Genomic DNA, 22,379 nt, shown 5'->3' on the forward strand with positions numbered 1-22,379 from the left:
ATGTGTCACCCTTAATGACTCAAATTCTTCCAAGTCGGAACTACACGTTTAAATGAAAAATGCATGGTTCACATTTTCTACACAAAAGAGCTTTTGCTTGAAAAGCAAACGTGTTCGTAACTCCTATTTTCTGTCGTCGGTATACATGCCTTATAGACTCCCACGCGACAAAGCAGTTTAGTGGTCGCGCAAGTCAGCTGGTCAGAGTTTTGTGCATCCGCCTCCTCTTCGCAACTCCGTAGTAGCGGCAAGATAGTGCTTCCTCGCTCTCATTGGTGGTCTGGATATGACGTCAGGACTCTACCAACCTTAAGCCTTTTTTTAATCATCATTATCAACCATCCCGTTATGCGCGCGCACTCTGTCCACCGCACATTATCATTACGCGCCTCACACGATCTGCAATCTACCGTAGATAACGCCACTATATTCCCCGCACTTCTCTCGAACGTCTCGGCAGCACGGCTCTCAAATATACCAAAGATCACTCCAATCGTATATTCATCCAAGCAAGAGGGGCAGGTAACTGAAAAGGAACAACTTCCATGCGCTTCGAACGTCAAATATCACCAACGTCCCATTATCGCCGTCGCAGACTTTTGGAAGCGAGCCGTAGATAGCAACCTGATATACCGACACACGTTTGCCTAGACTTTGGCAAGATTTTTGCGGAATTTCCCCTCTCCAACAAGTGCTCTTACATCAGAAGTAGAGAAATCGTCCCAAATGCAAATTCAGCAGGTCACGTTATTTCTAGCTGCATGCACGCTAAGCGTGTTGGTAGTAGCGTACGCCCAGGATGAAACTGATCCTGTCTTTTTGTCCAAACTCAGAGACCTTGCAGCCCAGGTTTTGGCGGAGGACGCGCCACAACTCTTTGCCGATCTAGACGATTATAAGAGAGGGGTAAGTAAGAGCTTCTATAATTCCTCACCACACTTGTCTAAACAAATCAACGTTCTACTGGTATCAGTTGGCAATTTCAGAACGGAGAGATAGATAGGTAGGCAGATAGATAGATAGATTTATAGATGTATAGATGTATCGATAGATAGATAGATAGATAGATAGATAGATAGAGCAAGAGACAGAGAGGAGAGAGAGAGAGAAAGAAAGAGAGAGAGATAGGATAGATTACTCCCTGTTTAACGAAATAGACTTCCACAATTCAAACTTTTTTGTGGTCTCTATACCCTTACTGTAACTCTAAACGTAAGAACTCGTTAGAGTTATTGCTTTAAGCGGAAACGGAAAACAAATAGGTAAAACAACAGCGAGAACAACAACAACAGCAACAAACATTGTTCTGAAAGTAAATGACCTGCTACAGAGAGGTACTTGGCTACTTTTAGATCATGAACATTGCGAATTATCAAAGTTGTTCATGCATGACTACACATCTTCCATTCATCACTGGTTTAACTATGTATTGCCAACAAACTTGGTGACCAAAGTCACCAAGGAGGAATGGATCTTACTCTGTTTCGTTTAATTTTGGGATCTAATTTAACGAGCCACAGGAGAAACACTTTCAATGCTTACAGTACAAGCTACCGCGAGACTTGAGCGGCTTCGAGCCGCCGCCAGAGGACTTGATAAGGAGGTTAAAAAGTCTTGCCGCGGGCAAAAACCTATGCATGCCAGATGAGTCTTGAACCAGGACCTCACAATTAAGAGTCCCTGGTCGCATCCTCTGAGCCACGGTATCTCTTTTGAAGTTACAATTTTAAATGTCAGATTTCCATGTCAACTATACTGAAACAGTTTGTACGGTGCATTTCTGAAAACATGAAGACCACAAAAGATATAGTCACAAGTGGGCAGGACTGGGATTTTAAGCATGGCTTCATGAACATGTGGTCAAAAGGGCATCATAAAAGTGTTGTCAATTTGACTGACCAAGTCGGAAGTGGCAGTCACGATCCGCAGTATGATTTCTCGACAATCACTCGACAATGACGTGTTAATAATACAAAGGACATAAATGGGAAAAACTTGAATTCAACAGATCAATAGCGGGCGATTGCTCTCTATAGAACTTGCATAGATTAGCTTCGCAAAGATTGTTATCATACGTTCGTCTGTAATTCGTCAGACTAATCGTCAGTCATCAACACAATATTATCATGCCCTGTGTGCGAATGGCGCCAAATGTTGCAGTAATATTCAGTACATTTTTTTCTACTGTGAAAACTAGACGCGAGGTGATTTCACCTGCAACTCTACTGTATTTACAATATGTTTACTGAATGTTTCCGTAAATAAAATGTTTAGCTTCCACATATTTATCGGTTTGACAAGGCAGCAAACATGGCGAGGTCTCAAATGAGTAGATTTGCAAAATTTCAGCAGTCATCTAAAAGGACGTCGATTCATCTTGAGCTACAAATCACCGGTGCCCAATTCATAATCCCAGAACCACTCCTCCCTGTCACAATAATCGTCTATAGTATTGGCTCCACAGCCGTCGTAGACTCTCGCTTCATGTGACTCCCGACTTCATTTATATATATACGTTGGAAGTCTAAAAACATGGAAAAGAAATAACCTGATTAGCGGAACTATCGATTTCTTTTAAATTAACGTATATCTAAACTCAAATAGCTTTTGTTACACCAGTATCGATATGAATAGAGTACTACGTGCAAAAACTCTAGATTACGTTACTAACATTTCGTATAGAATCAATTACAGGTACCTTGATCAAGGTGAGTCAAAACGTATGCGGGGGCAAATGATTAATTGTTGATGGTTGGACTCATGTTTCAGATGTGAGTAACAATATGAATAATTATTATTTCTACGAAGTTGTGAAAGTGAGGTTTCTCATGATGGAATCATGTAGTTTTGCTCCATTAGGGCGTTAGGATTGCATAGAGTCAAGCCAACCTTGGACTTACGGTGTAATAACGGAAAGAATTTATTTGGAATTTTATTTTAGCGTGTCTCGTTCTCACCACAACAAAACATTTAATGGACACCTTGTGTTCACACTTTTTTTCCCCACGAAAGTGGATCTGTTCTTGCTCATTTTTTTCTTTTGAAAAAATTGTCTCGACCCGTTTTGTATTTTGTATTTATAGTTTCATTTTTTCGTGTAGGCCTAATTGACAAACTACTCTTTAACCCTCTGTGCACCACATTGATTTCGTGTCATAGATTTCTGTGTGTAATTTGCTTACATTTGATTTATTGACAGAGGAAGGGGTCTATCTTTAAAGTGACAGCAAAAAGACATGATTCGTTGAAAGCTCGCAATGCGTTATCTATAAAAAGTTTAATCTTTTAACCCCAATTCACTATGGACTTCTGAGTTCAGCTCATTAAAATGCCCCGTTCTTTAGCCATGATGTCTCTTTACCTACTTACAATCCATTTATAACATGTCTTCTACATGATCAGTATGCGACGAATGACCTTTTTGCTTTGACATAACTTTTCGTCTTGATACAACTTTCACGTTTCTGCAAGAATCACGCATTACTACGGTGTTTGCTTCCTTTACTGAAGTCTTACTTAGTTTATTGACAAATTCAGAAAGGAGTCGAATCGAACATGTATATCAATTTTTCTCTCTTGTTAATGCCAGGGACAAATGTAAAAAAGAAGAAGAAGAAAATCTTCAGTCTACTTCCCCCCCTCCCCCCGTACTGCTTGGTTAGAAGTGGGAAATGCATTTCCTGCTATTCACTAACATTTCCACCTGTTATTTAGCTATTAACACTGCGTTTTATTTACCCGAACCTCCTCGCCCACCCCACCCCCTATCCCCCGCACGCTTCGCCTGGATCAATCTTCATCACGAACGATTCTCTGCAAAAAGCTGTGATGTAGCTGGCAAAATGCCATCTGGATTATTAGGCTTTATTGTTATTGTCATATTCGTTCTCGGCAGTTCTCTGCTTTTATACCGATACACTGTGAAGGATTTGTATTCTCGAGGATGAGTTACAAATCCATTTAAGCTTGATGTGATAACAACACCGCGTCAAGGAAGCCACAAAGGAAAATGAACGCCAGCATTTTGGATACAGAACACCTATGTCAACAGGAAATTACTGATTGAGATACACAATCTTGGAAAGGCAACAGCTAACAGGTATTTTGATATGCCTTTGAAGATAATGTTTATATACAAGTAATGTGTCGTCTGGGCCCTGTTTTATGAAGAGTTAAAATTGATTATATAGTTGATTTCAACTGTAAGTCTATGGCAGCCTATGTGGTAAGGAAACTTAAAATTGATTTTATCTTTTGATAAAACGGGGCCCTGATGTACAGAAATAGCTGAGCGAGTAGTTGCTATTCTCGTATACCTCATTCCTCACGCAAAACAGGTGACATTGGGTATGAACTTTCGTAATAAAATGTCAACTTTTTTTTTTTGTGAAAACAAAAGTTCTTTTCACTACCCTTTTTCCCCTTAAGTTTCCCTTAATCCAACTTACTACCAAGGAAAGGTCCGCAATCCTGCTGAACGGTAAATCTATGATTTCACGTCGCCAGTGGTCCTGCTAACCCTAAATGGCAATTTGCCGTGTAATGGAACGACTCAAACAGTTAATTGGATGCCCCAGGCTAAATCATTTTCGTTTGTTTTTCTCATATCATGCTGTTATTCGCACTTTCACAGGTCCCCAAGAACTAGTCAGTCAAGAAATTTGCTTAAGGATTGCAGATAATAAAAACAAACAAGCAAACAAACAAATAAACAAAATGTAAACAGGAAAGTGCAAATGCCAGATAATCAGCCTCGCAGCTCCATCGTCTTCAATTCTGCACTAGGGTTTCATAATTCTATAAACAGAAGGAGAATGAAATTATTTCGATAATCAGAGATTCCAAGGGTTCTTAAAACTAATGTATGGGTTAAAGTTCGTTACTCCTAAAAGGTGAAAAAGGTTCGTAATTCTGGAGGTTCGTTCAATTAGTACACATCCTCCTCTCATTTTCGGATTTACGAATCTTCGGAATAACGAACCTTGCTTCGTTTTCGAATTGCCGAACCTTCGAAACATCAAACTATTCACTTTCGAAATTACGAACCTTTGGAATAAAGAACCTTCGGACACATGTCGGAATAAAGAACCTTCGGAATAAATCACCTTCGAAATAACCAACTTTCAGAATAACGCCTCAAATGTTCAGATTAGCGAACCCGTTCAGATTTTCTTACGAGAGAGCACTTTAATAAAGGGGATTTTTGTGTTACGGAATAATGAACCTTCGGAAAGAGAGCCTTATTTCATTTCAGGACTAACGAATCGTCGGAATAACGAACAGCACCCGATGTATGCAGGATTGGCATATTTCTAGTCGGTTATCATCATGAAGAAAGGAACAAATCTAATCGTATTTTAGTTCCGTGAGATCGGGGCAGTGGATAATGGTCACAGTCTTGGTAGCACTTGTCACAATTTTAAGAACATTTAAAAAGGACAAGACAGTAGTGTTCACTCTGTTTACGATATTGATTCATATGACCTGCTTCCACTGACAATCATAAAGATTAACGTGGACTTCTCTTCCTCCAGTCCCGCCTGAAAAGCTAAGTCCATCAAGCGCTAAGCTGCTATTGTTACACGCTTTCTCTCCTCTATTTGAACTGCTGTTCCTTTCAAGTTTTTATCTAAAATCATGTAAAAAGAAGAGGTTGAAGAAGAGTGAGAAGAAGAAGAAGAATAAAAGAAAATAAGTAATTTTAGATCGAAAGGAAGAGTATTTAACTCTCGCTCAACATAAGTGTTGCACAGGTTCTGATCGTCTATGACAGATAATTATGCAAAACCCCATTTCAAGTTTAACACGAATCGACTCAATCTGCCATTGTCTGTACCATCGTTTAAAGGAAGCATGGCTAAAACCGTGTGATTTTGTTACTACTGCCACTTAATCAGCCGATCAGTACTGTCATCCCATGGCTGAAGGCTTACATTCTCTTAATTAAGTGAAAGTGATTTTGCCAAGTACCATTTTCACTGAGATGGATTTGGTCGTTTGTGCCGTCGGTAATACCGTCACTTTGTGTTCTCTGATTTGTGGTGACGTGAAATTTAATGTATACTTACAGGTTCTAAGTCTTCTTTTAAAGGTTTTAAAGTCTCTTTTTTTTTTAATGCAAACTATCCTAAATTATGAATCGTGATAATGCCGCTTGATAATTGTTACGTAGGTATGATGATATGTGCATGAATGCACACTCAAACTGATAATGAAGAAACTGAAGGAAACCCCATATCAAGTTAAAAAAAAAACAACACCGCACAAACACTTATACTCCCCTAAGAAGACACCGTATAACCATTGCTCACTGATGATGTTAAAGAGAAAGATTGGAAAATTAAGCGTACAAATGTGTTGAGACTGTCAAGAGATATATGAACAAAAATCACCAAGCTATATAGTAAACCGCTTTCTCAGTGGTTTATTTGGTCAAGACTCTATTGGAAATATTGAGTGTGTTTAATCAATCTATCACAGATTTCCTCTTTACTTTGCACGCGAATTTTATAGCTTTAATTTCCGATTATTGCCATTGCTTCGTATATTCGCGATATCATATTTATTATTATTATTATTATTATTATTGTATTGGTGTACCGGGAAGTCGAGCTATGCGGACTACCGTTGGTTGGTTTTTGCGATTCAGAGTCACGTTTGTCTTCTCCTAATTGTCGGTAGCATTCCTTGTTCTGATGTTCTAGTTTTCATGTGAGCAGGAGTCATGAATATCCAAGATAGTACATCAGTTTGCATTCTTTTTGAATGGTCGAAAAATCTGAGAATAGAAAAGTTTTCAATGATATCCGAATATTTGACTGAAATGCATCGTATCTCCCTGACAGCCATGAAGTAGTTTGAATATTTAATTGCATAGTTGTCGACGAGCTTCAAACATTGCATGGATAATAATAATCATTTTAATGGATTCTACAGCTGTTGAACAACAAAGCACATGGTTGTCACATTTAGAAAACCAGATGCATTGTAACTTTCTTGGTTTCTTTTTCCCCCACGAGTCATTTTTGTAAGTTCTTTTGGGGTATTCATTTTCAATAATTGCTGTAACCCTGTTGGAAAGAACACAATGTCCCACATTGTCAAACACAATGTGAAACACAATGTGAACACAGTGTGAAATCTCTTCACACTCTTAAGTTCAAGTGTTATAACAATGTGAACACACTGTGATCATAAATTCACAATGCTACATAAACATAGCATTATTATGTGAACTCTCTGTGAGAAAAAAAAAAAACAAGTGTGAAATCATCTTCACACTGTTAAATTCGAGCGTTTTCGTCTACTCGGCTATGTGAAGACTTTGTGAACGCGCTGTGAGACAGTGTGTTCTCTCCAGCAGAGAATTCCACCTATTGAAAAGCTGATTGTTTATATTGTTTGATAGATAAAGAGTTCAGCTGCATTGCGAACAAACTAGGATGTGAACTGAATGGAAATGCAGCCCTCCACTGTACAAGTATCATAATATTCTTCTTGATAACCATGTGTTCTTCCCAGGTGAGAATGTTCAAGATACCCATATTCTTGTTTTGTTTTTATGCCATGGAAAGAACAAAGGAATTTTAATATTTTCTTCAAGTTCTTTCATAACATTGACTTATGCGTTAACATGTTGAAGTAATGTTGCCATTCTTCCGCATTTTTTTTTCCTTTTGAGTACTTCACATCTTTTTTGCTCAAAGCTCAAAGTGACCGAAATAGTTTGAAATTGTGTCCTTGCTCTTCCTGTTAAAGAATAAAGATTGAAGTGTATCTAATGTACATTTTCATAGGTGTCACAAATGATTTTTTTTTTTTTTTTGGGGGGGGGGATTTTAATTAACGATGGGAGGAATACACATCTCCCTGTCAGTTTGCAACAGGAGCATGGACTAACGGGCGTTTTTAAAGTCTGTGAAATATTTGATAGCTATAAACCAACAATGCAACCGAAAATTAACAGTGAATAGACATCTAAAATAAACAAATCAAAACAAGCGCAAAATCAATTGAAAACAAACGAAAAGAAATACCCAAGTCAAGTACATCTTGAGCTTAGTTAAAGTTTCGTCTGCTTATGATCCTCCATATGATTTGATAGGAAAGACGCAAAATTCAATTTGTGTTGAATACATTTCCAATTCTATCAATATGTCAAAAATTCACAACACAAACGTGTATGAAGTTTCGATGCAAATTTCAAATACACATTATGAACATAAATCGTATATTGCCTTTATGCTACTCATATTGTGAAAGAAAAGCATGATATACCGCAGAAATACTTAAGAATGAATGACCTTCAACAACAACAAAAATGTGTATCACATCTATCACTTTAAAATGGAAATGAGGAAAAAGAGATGTTTTCTTCAAATCTATAGTTCAGACAAACGTTTATTCAAAAGACGAATGCAGGACTGTGTATGGTACCTTTTATTTGAATTTGAGCACTCTTACCTTGCTTTAAATGTGCTATGTCTGTGTTTGCGTGTCTGTGTGTGTGAGCGTGTGTTTAATGCAGGAAGAAAATTGGATTTGTACACATCTCAAAACAGCCTGCTTGTTTGGCAAACAAACTGCTCCGTTCGGGAAAAAGATTACTGATAGAAACAATATCCGTAATTTCATTTGACGCGAGCGCTCCATCGCGTGTAAGGGAGAAGGTGCTGTATTCCTCTCAGTTCTTCTCCTCCCTCTCGAGTTTCTTGCCTCGTTCTTGGTCGCTTCCTGGTCCGTGACGTCACAGCCGGTTTGTCCACATCCCCATCTATTTCTATTCCATATCTTTATGTGTTCATATTTGAACAACAAATTTCCGGTGATTGTTTGTGTCATAGCCAGTAATACCCCCGTTGAAAGCTGCACGTGCCCATATCGGGGCTAAGATGTGATGGGATATGTCATGTTGACCTACAAGAAAATATGTGCATGGAGAGAAAAAAAAAAACAAACAGAGTGGAAATAATTGTATTGGAATCATGTTCATCGCTGAAGCTTAAACAAATGATACCGGGCGAGTTGTATTCGAGTGCGGAATACCTTTAAAGTTTAAACAATGCACAAGAGTAAAACGCCTTAAGATGGAACGTATCTCATTGCAAAACTTTATCGTGGTTATTGAATGGTTATACCGAAAATGGCGTGACTTCTTTCTTTGCACTGCAGTTGCTTGAAATATGAGGCGATTGTTTTGAGGATTGGGTTGTATTTATATTAAAAAAGAAATAGCAAAATCTTGCCAAGTATTGAGATAAAGTCATATGAATGAAAAGTAAAATTCCATCCGTAAACTTTCTTTTTCTCCACCACAATACAATGTCCACCTTTTAACTGTGTGTGTGTGTGTGTGTGTGTGTGTGTGTTTCTTCTTTTTTTTTTAATGGTACCAGTACATTTGTAAACATATTTATAAGTAATCAAAACTTTTGTGTGAAGACATATAACATTGTTGGCTGTAAAATTCGACTGTCTTATGCCAACCTTTTTTCAAAATCCAGAAACGTTACCTAATTTACTATCAAGTTAATGATTATAATCATTGTGATCGTCCACTTACGTAAACTAAGTAACAAATTAAACTCCTGAACTTCAAATCACATTTTTACATAAGCTAAGAACAATCCCCCCACCCCGGAAAAAAAAAAGTTAATCGAGGATACTTCAAACATTTTTTCAAAAAGACCTGTCTAACGGATATGTATCACTTTAAACTTCACGATACCTGCTGTTAACCTTTCTATTTATTATGATGTTGTTGAATCTCTTTCCTTTTGTTTGATGATTCCACGAGAAGTGGCCTCAGCATCAAGCAAGTGGGGCGAGCTCATACTGCTCTTGAGATGTGTTCAGCAAATCCCGACGCCATTATGTGAATGGGGACGAAGCGTGATACAAATTTAATACGGGATATCTTTTGTGACGTGCCTAATACTGGCCATGAATCAAAGGGGCTTACTCGGTCAGATATGTTTCCCTGTTTGACCTTATGGATATATTCTTTAAACGTGTAGTATACTGACTTTCCTGTGAAGTGCCGCGGTGAGTTGAGAATGAATTTTTGTTCCCCACTCCGAACTTTTTTGTTTTTGTTTGTTTGTTTGTGTGTTTGTTTTTTTGCTGTACGTTACAACTTCCAATGCAAATGCATTGTACTGATGACGAATGATCGACATGTAGAGGCTGCAGGAAAAGGTGTGTTTGTGTGTATGTGTGAGCGTACGTGTGTATTTGCGTGTGTGTGTTTGTGATTGTCCAAGTACTAGTGCGTAACATCCTTCAACTTTATAAATTTCTATTCTCAAGAACGTTCGCTTTTCTTGAAGTAGCTTTAGCGTCTCTTTCTACTAACATGAAAAAATACACTGCAACGTCGCTTCAGCAACATGGTCACGATTTACGATGAGCGCTTGAATGCATACCTCCTGAGCATGAAAAATTGGTGTGTTTATGCTCGATATGAGAATGCATAGTCATCGTTTTGAAACTGTGACCCAAGACGCTAGTATTTCAAAACGCCGTTCATGGGGAACTGTTGATGCTCATTTTTTCTCGAGCTCGAGAAAGAGCCGATATTCGTGAACATCCATTGCACATTATGTCCTAAACCTATAAAACTCTGGAGTAGCGAGCTGCTCAGCATGCGTGTCATTTTCACGTAAGCCGGAAGAGGTGTTGAAATGACGTCAGACTAAATGTCTTTATACGTGATTGTGCATTCTCCTTTAAATGCGTTTAGAGAGAATCGACGACCGAAAACGTGATTTGCGTTTGTACTCCCGTTAAACGCGTTTAGAGAGAATCACCAATTGTAAACACACCTTTTTATGTGTTTTTAATTGGCATTTTGAAACGCTGTTTATTTCAAAATGAGTCGAGACGCAACTGTGTTTTGAAGTAAACACCTTTCAAAAACCTGATTATGACCCCCCCCCCAAAAAAAAAAAAAAAAGGTAAAGCATGCAACGCAATCTTTAGTTTGAAGGGGAGGTCTACTGGAGGTCTACAGGAAGCCCCGTAGTTTGCATCAGAGCACAACATCAGCCCCTGATATCAAACACAAAAAGGAGGACAGCTTGTAGTGTGGTAAACGATATCTACTGTTTGAACTTGTGTCCTGCAATTTCATGAGGAAATCGACAGCTTTCTATTTGATGGATCAACGTCCACCACTGATTAGGCTACCGTCATTCTAGCTGATCAAGTCACTTTTCAACAACAGAGAGCGTGTTTATGCGTGCGTGTGTGTGCGTACGTTTGTGTGTGTGTGTGTGCACGTGTGTGAGATGGAAAGGGGGTCTCATGGCATTTGCTCCCGCGACAACTCCTCCCATGAAATATCTCCAAACTAAGCCAAACATGAATTGTACCCACAAACATAACCCTAATTCTAATCCTAATTCTCACATCAAACTAAACCTAAAACCCAATTACAACTCCAGCCCTAACTCTAAGTCCTAGGAGAAAATAAGACCGAAGCAACTGTCGCCGTAGCAAATGTCGTGTTACCGGAGAGAGAGAAACAATTCGTTATGTTCATCTATTCGAGAATAAAACTCCAATTCGTGAGACGCTCCGTAACAAAATGTGATCAGCGAGTAACTCACCTGCAGATTAGTAAACAAACAAAAAAGAAAAAAAGATATAAAAAAGAAAAGAAGAGGAAGAAGATGAAGAAAATGAAGAAGAAATCTCTGCCTGCCAAAGCGCACAATGTGATCTGAATATACTGCTAATCAATGACATGTCGTGTAAGAGATTTAACGTCTTTCCGAAGTAATCTCCACAGATCAGTCGGTTTCTCATTCATATATAGAGACAAATCCAAATCAATGGCGCTTCTCTTGAACTAGTTTCGGCGTTACTTATACCCAATTTAGCCCCGCAAAAAAAGTCCCCACGTAGCGATTTGTGTCACGTACCATCTTTAAACATCCTCGTGGAATACGCCGTAGGAAAATCATCACTGAGGATGAAAGAACAAGTTTAGAAGTCCCATTAACCGTATTTACCGGCTAACGTCTGGCAGATGAATCGTCGGCCGTTAAACTGACTGATCGCTCGATCTAGAAGACCTGACAAGTTTAAGTGTGGTGTTAGGAACTTCGCGTGAGAAAAAAAAGAAGTGCAGCTATATCGATAAAAGGTAATACCTTACGGCGTAGTGTCGTTCTTTTATTAACGGTCAGTGTCATTTCTTTTGTGTGTGTGTGTGTAATGTGTTTGCTGTGAAGTAAGTTGTAATGTGGAAAAATACCGTTTTTAAAGAAAATGAATGAAATAAACAACGATCAAAACAATGATCAAAACGCACCATCTCTGCACGCTTGGAACTGAAACATTATTAAAAACACAGTCAAACAGATATACAATGCATATGTATACATTCTACTAAACACTAACGAACAAAAATTGTGAATGCATATTGATGCATTTGCGTTGTTGATTAAGTGTTGATTAATGCGGAATAGTATCCAAATAACAGGAAAAAGTTTTTATTTCTTGGTATTCTTTTCTTTATAAAAATAGAAAAAAAACCACACCATTCATCCTCGTCATTCTTTACTCTTCCTAAGTACACGATATATTTCTTTATGTGAACAAAAGCCAGATAAACAAGACTAGTCTCTTGATGTCGTCATCATTTTGTGAAACCAGCAGTCTATTCTTTATTGTTATCTGTTTATTTCTTTTGTTGTCCTTTTGCGGATGTTTCTATGAATTTGACTTCATACTGAGAAAAAACAACAATACAGAACCTACGTCAACCCTAAAAGTAGTAATGCACTTAAGATTTTTTTTCCCATGTCAGTCTTCTAGTGTGAAGGAGACGCTTCTTCTGGGAATAGAACCTTGATTGTGGTCCAGGTAATACATGCTGGGATAATGACTGACGAATCATATTGCCTTTCTCATTCTTTCTTATTGCTTTCTTTGAACTGGACAATAATTCGGGAATTGAATTACATGCCTCGAGTAGTGTGAAAACAGGCTAAATAGCGCCATCGGGCACGAAAAAGAGGAATAGGGGAAAACAGCAATAGAGGCAGGACTCAGGAATTGAAATTGTCCTCTTCATAGCCGTGTTCATCCCTAATTCACTCCTGAGGATACGATTTTAAATTTTGTCTTATTCCTATACACCTTTATACACATACACGCACAAATGCATACACGTATTATATATATATATATATATATAGGCCTATATATATATATACATATATTATATAATATATAAATATATATACATACATACTTGCATACACAAATACAAGCGATGGCATTAGCGGTGGCCCGGGGCAACGAATAATTGGTGTCGGGCCACGAAATCTATCTTTTGTTGGCCCGAACGGATAGCTAAGATTCAAAATGAATTGTTACTCTTGCTTATATCACAGGCAACTACGTATCGCCTCATAGGCCACCAAAATTTCAGATTTAGAAATAAAAAAGTGTTGGGCCCTGATATATTTTGCAAGTTATTAGATATTGGTCGTATTTACAGACTGGTTGACACTTGCATTCGAATTCATTGCATGTCATTGCAATATTGGTAGATCCTGAAAGCCGGAAAACTTATTTGGGACTTGCCTGACTCAATAACTACTCCAGTATGAATTAGACTTTTAACAAAAACTGAGATAGATTTGCAATCATTTGAGGTGAACTCATCTCTACATAATCAGGAAGTATTTACACGATTTCTAAACTATACAGGCTTTAGTATTTGGTTTTATGTTGTTTGAGGTGGCATTTTCCGAAATGTGTGAAAATCCGTCTTGTTCTGCATTGGACCGAGTAGCCCGTGTTATTATCATTACATTAATCATCGTGATGGCAAAATTGTTACATATATTAACTTTATCGTTTACGTTGTTAAAGTCATACATTCTCAATGTGGAATGGTTGTCTGTATACTTTATTTGGCCCTCTTTCAAAAAGTTGTATTGATTCTACTGAAATGTTTTCGGGCAGAATGTCTATTAATGAGTATACTTTCGTGTCCTTATTTATATAATGCTTAACATGCGACCGAATATTAACCACGGAATTTCCAAATAAGAAACGATATTTAAAGAAACTCATTCACTTATTTACATATGTTACTACTTTTCTACCGTCGAAGGTAATGAGACCAAGACGAATATTCTATTGCAGTATATTTTTTTTTTTGTCTTGAAGTGCACGTTATGGAGCTAGAAAATTGAAGTTCGCTAACATTCGTAACCTATTCTGCTTTTTTTGTACCCTTAATAATGAAAGAATGAATTATGATATCTATTTATCTTTATTTTGGGGGAGAAAATTTTCATTCTTTTAAACTTTCCTGCGATGATAAGATAATTGTGTCATAAAGTGTGGTGACAATCAACTGTTTATTATCGACTTTTTGTATTGACAACTCCATATCGCGTCAGTCTCATAATGATATCAAATTATTAATATTTCTAATTAGAGTCCATCTCAATTTCAGTTTGCTTTCAAATTTCCGACTGACAAAACATATATCCCTTTCTTTGATGAGTTGTCTTTCGATAGTAACTGCATGAATGCATCAGAAGTGGTATTGATAAAACTTGTGTTGAACGAGTTTGCGAGACAGAAGGAAGTAATTGAAATACAATTCAAAATGCCGCTACGGAACGAAACTGATGAGCAAGTGGAGGAATTTCAAGAGTGTGGCAGCGAAAAAAGAAAGAGAAAATAATATCCGAATTAATAAAGAAAAACAGTGGACGCAGAGACGTGTTTGTTTGGCGAGTCCAGCTATCTATTACATTCGGTCTGAAATTAATGATCTTAGAAGCCCTTAGGCTCTCGATTTAAAATGAGGGGTTCATGTATCAATTGCATAGGTCTGCCTCAAGATGGGTTTTGAGTTTCGTCTTCATATCAATATTACTCTTCCCCTATTTAACCTCGCCATTCCCTGGATAGACGGCAATACGGCAACTCTACCAACACTCACTAACATGACCGAAAAAGGAAATATGAAAAAAAATTCCTAAAATCATATCTCCTCCACAGAGCAAACATCCATCGGACATTATGGACAACTGCTTTACCATCTACAAAATAGGCACATGCTGATGTGATGGTGTAGCTGGTGTGATGTGCAATAATTATCATGGAGCATGTTGGCATCTCTTCAATTTTATCACTTCGGTCTGTCCAATTTTGATATCTTTAATCATAATGATACCGATTCTTACGATCTAGTTCTGATTATTCTTTCCTTTTTAATATATATATATATATATATATATATATATATATACATATATATATATGTATATATACATACATATATATATATCTTTTTTCATTTTCAGCATAAATGAAATAAACAAATGTGAACAAGACATGTTATACAAATTTTGATGATAGTCACTTCTTACAAATAATACTAACGTCCATCAAGTTTACAAGGCTATTGCTGTGTTTTTTCATGCTTCTGTAATTCTTCCCGTCAAGAGCGCTGCCCTTCCTTCTTTTATTATCTGACCCTGTTCCGTCCTTTCATTGGGCCTCTGTGTCCTCGGCGAATAGTCAAGGGTAAGGACGAAGTAATTTAGGTCCAGCCTTGTGGCCAGTTATGTTGACTCTTTATAGGAGCTTGGTCGCGTGCCGCCCAAGCCAGGTCCAGGGACGGAGTAAATGTACAAACAGGGAGATGGTCCTCCCACCTTCCTGAATGGTATAAGTGTCGACTCCTTTGTGAAATTTTGGGAGTTGTTCGAAACGCGCTGACACACCGGGGGCAGGTTGTTTGGAACTTTTGAGAGACTCGACAGACGACCCGTAGACTTGCCGCCATGCCTGGAAGATAATATAACGTCTCCATTGACCGTTCTCATACATGTCTCACTGAACCATGCTGAACTGCGTGCTGTGCGGTGATGTCGAAAAATAAATCAAATAATTTCAGATGTAAATCTTTCGAGAAACTAAATGAGTAAATGAAGAAAAGTCATATGTGTGAAGGGAAGACAACAGCACTCACACTTGTTCAGAAAGTATAGATAATGAGTTTAATTGGTGACCACATGCCCGGACTACAAGTCGTCGATTTTGAGAGTATATTAGGCAATGTTAGACCTCTTCTAGCTGTCTCTTTGCTTCACTTTTCTCGGCCTACTGGCGATGCAATAAAACCAATTTTAAATGACATTTCTCTCAACAGTTTTCCTGGCTGCTCCCCTTCCCCTTACCAGTAAAAATGCCTTCTTGATCAAGTATGATAAGAGGATTTGGCAAGGAATCGGATTACATGAACCCATAGGCCAAGACGCCTGATCTGGTGCGTCGCGAACGTCGTTTCAAAAGGCAAGCAGTCGGCGCTAATCAGGTTATCATATCTGTTTCCTACAGGCGAAAACAATAATCCTTGGTATAAGAGCCCACTTAACAATATCGCACTCATTCCCTTGGTAACAGAGGTCATACTCTACTCTGTGCATATTATATATAAGCAAATATATGTGTGTGTATTTTTTGTGTTTGTGCTGTATGTGTGCATGCGTGTGTGTGTGTGTGTGTGTGTGTGTGTGTGTGTGTTCGCTAACCGTGTTTGCGTATGTTGGTTTAGATGAATTCAGGTCGTCTAAGAGTAACAACGATAGGGGGGGGGGATGGAATGCATTCTTTCCTGGCTGACATGATTTTATTTTTGTTTTGCATTGTTTCTGTTGCTGGCGAGTAAATCCAACGAGCTACGGCTGCAGCTCAAACATCAAGGTTCTTTCATCCAATGAATAATGCAAAATGAATGAGAGATATTAAGATGTATGCAGCTCGCTGAATACAAAAAAGGAGGGAAAGCTGCGAGGAGGTAGTGCATATAGGTCTTCTCGTGTGGTAATTAGTCATCAGTAAAACAAGAAGAACCTGATTTGTATGAAACGTCCGGGTTGGGTTGACAGAGCCACACAATGACGGGCAGGACTTTTAATTTTCTGGCATTCTCCCTCGGGGCAGTGTCTCAATTTTCGGTACGATGGTTCGCGCTCAAATAATGTAAAATAGGTAATGGCGGAGAGAAGGGCCTGGTGATTAGATTTTTGAAATTGCCTCAATATCTTCTGGTTCAATAATTGGCTGTCTTACCTCTTTTCTTTCTTCGAACCTTCATGTGACTGACCATTGATGTTTATGATATTCCCAGTGATGGCAAGCTTAATTAAGTGTACAATGAACTGGGCATCACGGATGAACATGAGTGTACGAGCAAAAGAACATCTGTCTTAACGACAATAACAGAAAGCCTTACTGTTGTCATATGCAATATATTTCCTAATATTCAATTTATCCCTTCATACGTGTATATGATGTATATGATTTTCGTCAGATCGTACAGAATCAAATCGGATGGCTTAACAGCACAGGTATATGATGACTTCTAATAGGGTGTATTGTGCTGCTGCGAAGAAATGTTACGTAGAAAAGGAAAAAATGACAAAGAAAGGGACACAAAAAACACACAAACGAAATAGGAAATAGGAGGGACTGTAAGTCGATTTGACTCCCTGCTTTTCTACGATTTTACTCATAATCCTCTGATCTCAATAAAACAATGCATATCTATGTAGAAGCGTATACATACTGACACGGGGGATTTTTTATGATATTGTTTTTATTTTGTCTATGCGATATAGGAAAGTCAACAGAAATTTGGGGGAACAATGGTAAGATGTGATATACAGACTTATCGTCTCCGACCCGTAACGCAACTGGATTTTATTTGTTGCTACTGTTGTTGATCTGCAGCAAATGTATGTGAAAAGCAGCTACTGTTGTTGCTGTTTTTTTTTATTCTTGCGTTTTTCTCAGACAATGGGTGCCAAAAGGCTGGAATTGGACGAAAGCTGATATAAAGACGGTTGACTGATCCACTTGATATCGGGCCTAACAACGAATGTAGTCTAGGATCAAGCTCATGAAAATATCATTAGATACGGTATGAAGGCATTCAAAAATCATAATCCATATTCAATCACGAATCTTGGCATTTACCGTCAATATCAAAATGCATCAGTACTATTTTTTATTGTCGGTCAATGTCGGTCAAACCTGCCTCGATTTTGGCAAAAAGAATCGATGGGTAGAATTCCAATTCGAGCCAGGGCCAAAAATGCTCAAATTTTATGTTTAAAAAAACCACTCTCATGATACAGACATTGACTGTGGTAGATAGATATCAGCCATCATGCATTATTGATGACAGCTTTGGCTTTGTTACACTTCAATACTCGGATCGTAACGAAAATAAAAATTGTGCTTTGACTGGAAACGAGGACATAAAAAGAAAACATGAAGATATTCTTTTGTACGCTTTGTCCTTTTTTTAATGCAATGCTATCAAAATATTGGGCCTTCATGTTGAAATTACGATTTGATTCGCTAGGCATAATTGAGTATCACTGAGTATTATTGCTAGCTATTTCCATGCCAGCAATTGTAATGGATCTCAAAACCAATAATTATGAACCAAAAATATCGTTTCGAACAACTGAGAACCGACATCCCAAACATGCCAGAACGTCGGGTGCAGCAGGCTATACAGTCTCATTGCAAAGCCCTCTTTATGGCGTTAGTAATCATTGGCTTGCTGGCTTGGTTCTTAATATTAAATTCTCCCCGTCCCATTAGTGAAACAAATACAGAAACTAATTTTAAAATTTGTATTTATCAAAGGCTGAGTAGCTTTGTTCATCAATCTTTTTTGTCTTATAATCTGAAAATGATATAACAATCCTAATGGCATCCATTTTGGCGATCGTTCCGTTTTCATAGCTGTCGACGCGGTTGAGCTATGGCAAATCAAATTAATAATCGGTCTGGTTAGCTTTCATGACGCCTTCTGAATTATTTACAGTGGATGCAGTTTGATTTATCTTTTCCCAGTCATGAGTCTGTCTTTTTTCCATTTTGATGTTTTTGTTGATACGGCATTCAATCTATTTTTTTTTTTTTGGTTTCTTAAATTTCCCTTCCTAACTTAGAAAAGTATTTGGGGCTAAAGTTTTGTTTTTCTTTTTTTTTTACAATTGTATTAATGTTTTGAGTGCTTAAATTTCTAAAGCATTGCTTCAATTTCGTAAAACATGAGTTTACAACTTGGTTGATGAGGCAGAATTTGTAACTCATTAGTATATCGTGCATTTTGCTCCTCCTTTTACTACTTCCGTTCCATGATTTACTCTTCTAGAAGTTTCTGGAGTTTATGAGGTATTTTTTGGACGTTTATGATGTAATCTGCTACATTAGTAAAGCATGTAACAGTCCTCTGGTAAACATAAATGTTTGTATGGATAAATTCTCTATGTGCTTGTATAGATATGTGCACATCTGTTAGATAGTTGTATTTATACGTATATTCATAATTATATTCACCACTGTACGTACATAATATTACTATTGTGCTTTTACGATGTAACCATTAGACGTATTAAGAACGGCAGGGAATCAATGGGCAAGATGATGCAATAGCTGTTCAGGGGGAATTTATTTGATGCGCCTTCTACCATATGACGAATGGTATGCTTTGTGTAAGCCTACCTGGTGTACAATACCTTGGATACAATCCTCGGACTGGAAGGTGACATTGAGTCTTATTGCGTCAGATGACACGTCTTCCTGGCCAATCTTTGACCAGGATGCCCTATGGTTTCCGGTCACAAATTGACGGTGGTATAGAAGAGACTGTAAACAGCATCTTGAGTTGATTGAGCCTTGCCGTGATGAAATTACCCCACTTTATTCGCCATTGAACGAACCGGGTTCTGAGACTATTACCTAATGTACGAGCACTACAAGCATAATGGTATCAAATGCGTATTCTACTCTGAGAGTTCGTTCACAAGAAGGACCTGATGCACGTTTCGAAAAAAACAAACCGAAAAAATAACGTAAAAGGATGCCTTTGCTATAGTTGAAATAAAAACAAGAACGTAAATACCCCAACAAGCTAAAGCACCGTCGATGACAAAAATATCAAGATCTCTGATTTCCTTTTTTTTTAATGAGTCATCAGCTATTATCCGTGGTATTTTTACTATGGTGTCATCTTTAGATCCTATGTGCACCTAGTTCATCTATTATGCTAAGTCAAGCTAACTGGGGGTGTTTACATGCGCATTTTTTTCCAGTCATGAGATCAGTAACGTTTCTTAATAGCGACAAGCTCGAAAGGTCCCGTTGGATGGCTCATACAAAGAACCTCTGTTATCGTCTCATGACGTCTGTGTGGTCTTGCTCCTCTAGTTTTGTAAAAATCCTGTGGATATCGCACATAAACACGCTATCCTCCTGACCATGTGCCCTATTCTGTGATTTGAAAAGAATGTGACATTCAACGAACAATCCGTGTAAGATCGAAAGGGTTGTTTCATATCTAACGTAGATGTGAGCTGCAAAACAGGAAAAGAAATTCGGACCACCAGAAATAGTAGTGGATAATGTTTTTTTTTTTTTCAGAGATTGAAGACTATTAAGAAATATAAGAAATATATTAAAAAACTATGTTTGTCCACTTGGAATGCATATTTTTGAAAGATGGGGTTCTTTGACTCCTTTCGTTTGCTGGAAACACAATGCCTGGAACGAACTCATCACTTCAGTAAGAGAATGCTGAATTAATAGGAGAGAAGCAGTAGATGGGTTTCTTCTTAATGCTTATACATCGGTAACCAAAAGCAAAAGAAGAAAAATGATGCCTCCAAAAAAAAAAGCCTCACATGGAGCTAAGTCTGATATAGAGAAGCATCTCTGGTCTGTAAAAAAAGATGTAAGAATCTTTAGCGAACAAGAGAGTGACAGAGGGGGTGGGGGAAGACAAAAATAATTAATCGAGTCATGGTTTTGATATTTTTCATACGCATTTATGTTTATTGGCAAAACGTCCCAATACGCTAGGAAAAATGCAATCTTGTAAAACGTTACTTATATTGCTATTCACGAAACAAGATTCTATAGAATTCCTAAAACCGTAGTTATCGTAACAGTCTTCATGAAATGAAGAATGTAGGTTTTCATGCAATAAGCAAATTCTTACGTCTTGTTACCTCGCTGATAGAGAGTCTTTACCTCAGCAAAGCAAGAAAATGCTCTTCAAGCGTACTCTAAATTCTTTGCCACACACAAGCAATCATTATTGATGGGACAAACTATCGTCAATACATCATATTCAGGGACCGAATGTAATTTGTGACAAATAACAAGCATAACCCACGCTGTTTCATCTATACATCGATTCACCTCCTGACGTGCATTGATTGGAATGTTTGCTATATTTCGATGGCGTCACACGTAGGAAAGAAACACGAGCTGCTGCACGAATACTTTTGATTTTATTGCATCTTAACTCAACTTGGGGGGTTTATTTCACTTAAAGAAGGGGAACCTTGACATTGCTGCTCTTGAAGTAAGAATTACAAGAAGGAATCACGGCGACAATCGCATTGACTATAGACATTTGAGGAATTACAAGACGAGAGACGCCACGAAAAGCTGCAGAATTTCGAGATGTCAAGTCAATTGGAATGCGTTCTTGTGGTGTGTGTGGTCTCCATTTAGGCACGTTCTTGCAGCTCCATTCTGATACGCCGGATAGTAAATATCCTCTCTGTTGTTCACATCTTCTACAATGATGATAATTATGATGATGATGATGATAATAATGATGATAATAATAATAACAATAACAATAATGATAGTAATATCAATAATGATGATGATATCAAAATAATGATAATCATCATAATCATAATCATAATTATAATCACAGTAATTCATATCAATACCCAGTCCTATTTTGGGTTAAGATTGCTGTAATATGCTGTTCTGCATGTTGGTCATTAGTCGTTTGAGACAGGTCATATCAAAACAACGTATTGTAGTAATGTGCTTAAAAACGAAGTTTCAAGCTGTTGAGTAAACGATTTAACAGTAACACCACATGCTAAACAACTCTGTCGATAGAATTATTCGTTGAGAAATTGGAGCCATTATAGAATGACCATGAGATATTATTAGATCCTAATGAAATGGAGTTTCTCAGTCTTTATGATAATCTCATTATCTTACAATCCTTCTAAGGACTCCATTTTCTCATGAAAGAATTTTCTCGATGATTTCTTCAGCACCTGGTGTTACCGTAAGATCGTTTACTCAGTTGTTCATCCCCACACCATGCAAGCTTTCTATCATGCAAATTTTTCACATGAAAAAGTCGAAATACCATGTTTTTGATTTTGTAACAAATATATCGGTTTTTTGTATTTTTATACAAATGTGTGTATGTGTGTTTACCTCGCCTCACGTTTATCAATTTGGACGTCCCGTACGGTTGCTTCCATTATTAAGACTTTCTTGAG

General features: G+C 37.7%; 1 protein-coding gene across 1 annotated transcript in view; it reads left to right on the top strand.

Moving 5' to 3' along the window:
- Positions 1–455: 455 nt before the first annotated feature.
- The window catches only part of LOC139729889 (uncharacterized), a 39,073-nt gene continuing 17,149 nt past the window's right edge, over positions 456–22,379 (top strand). Inside the window, exon 1 of the mRNA XM_071640810.1 lies at positions 456–906. Within this exon, the coding sequence (XP_071496911.1) occupies positions 727–906 (180 nt within the window). The 5' untranslated portion in view covers positions 456–726. The remainder of the gene's footprint in view (positions 907–22,379) is intronic.

Source organism: Diadema antillarum, unplaced genomic scaffold (genome assembly GCF_040938485.1).
Source record: "Diadema antillarum isolate AM-2024a unplaced genomic scaffold, OU_Dant_1.0 seq00000268_RagTag, whole genome shotgun sequence".
Classification (NCBI taxonomy): domain Eukaryota; kingdom Metazoa; phylum Echinodermata; class Echinoidea; order Diadematoida; family Diadematidae; genus Diadema; species Diadema antillarum.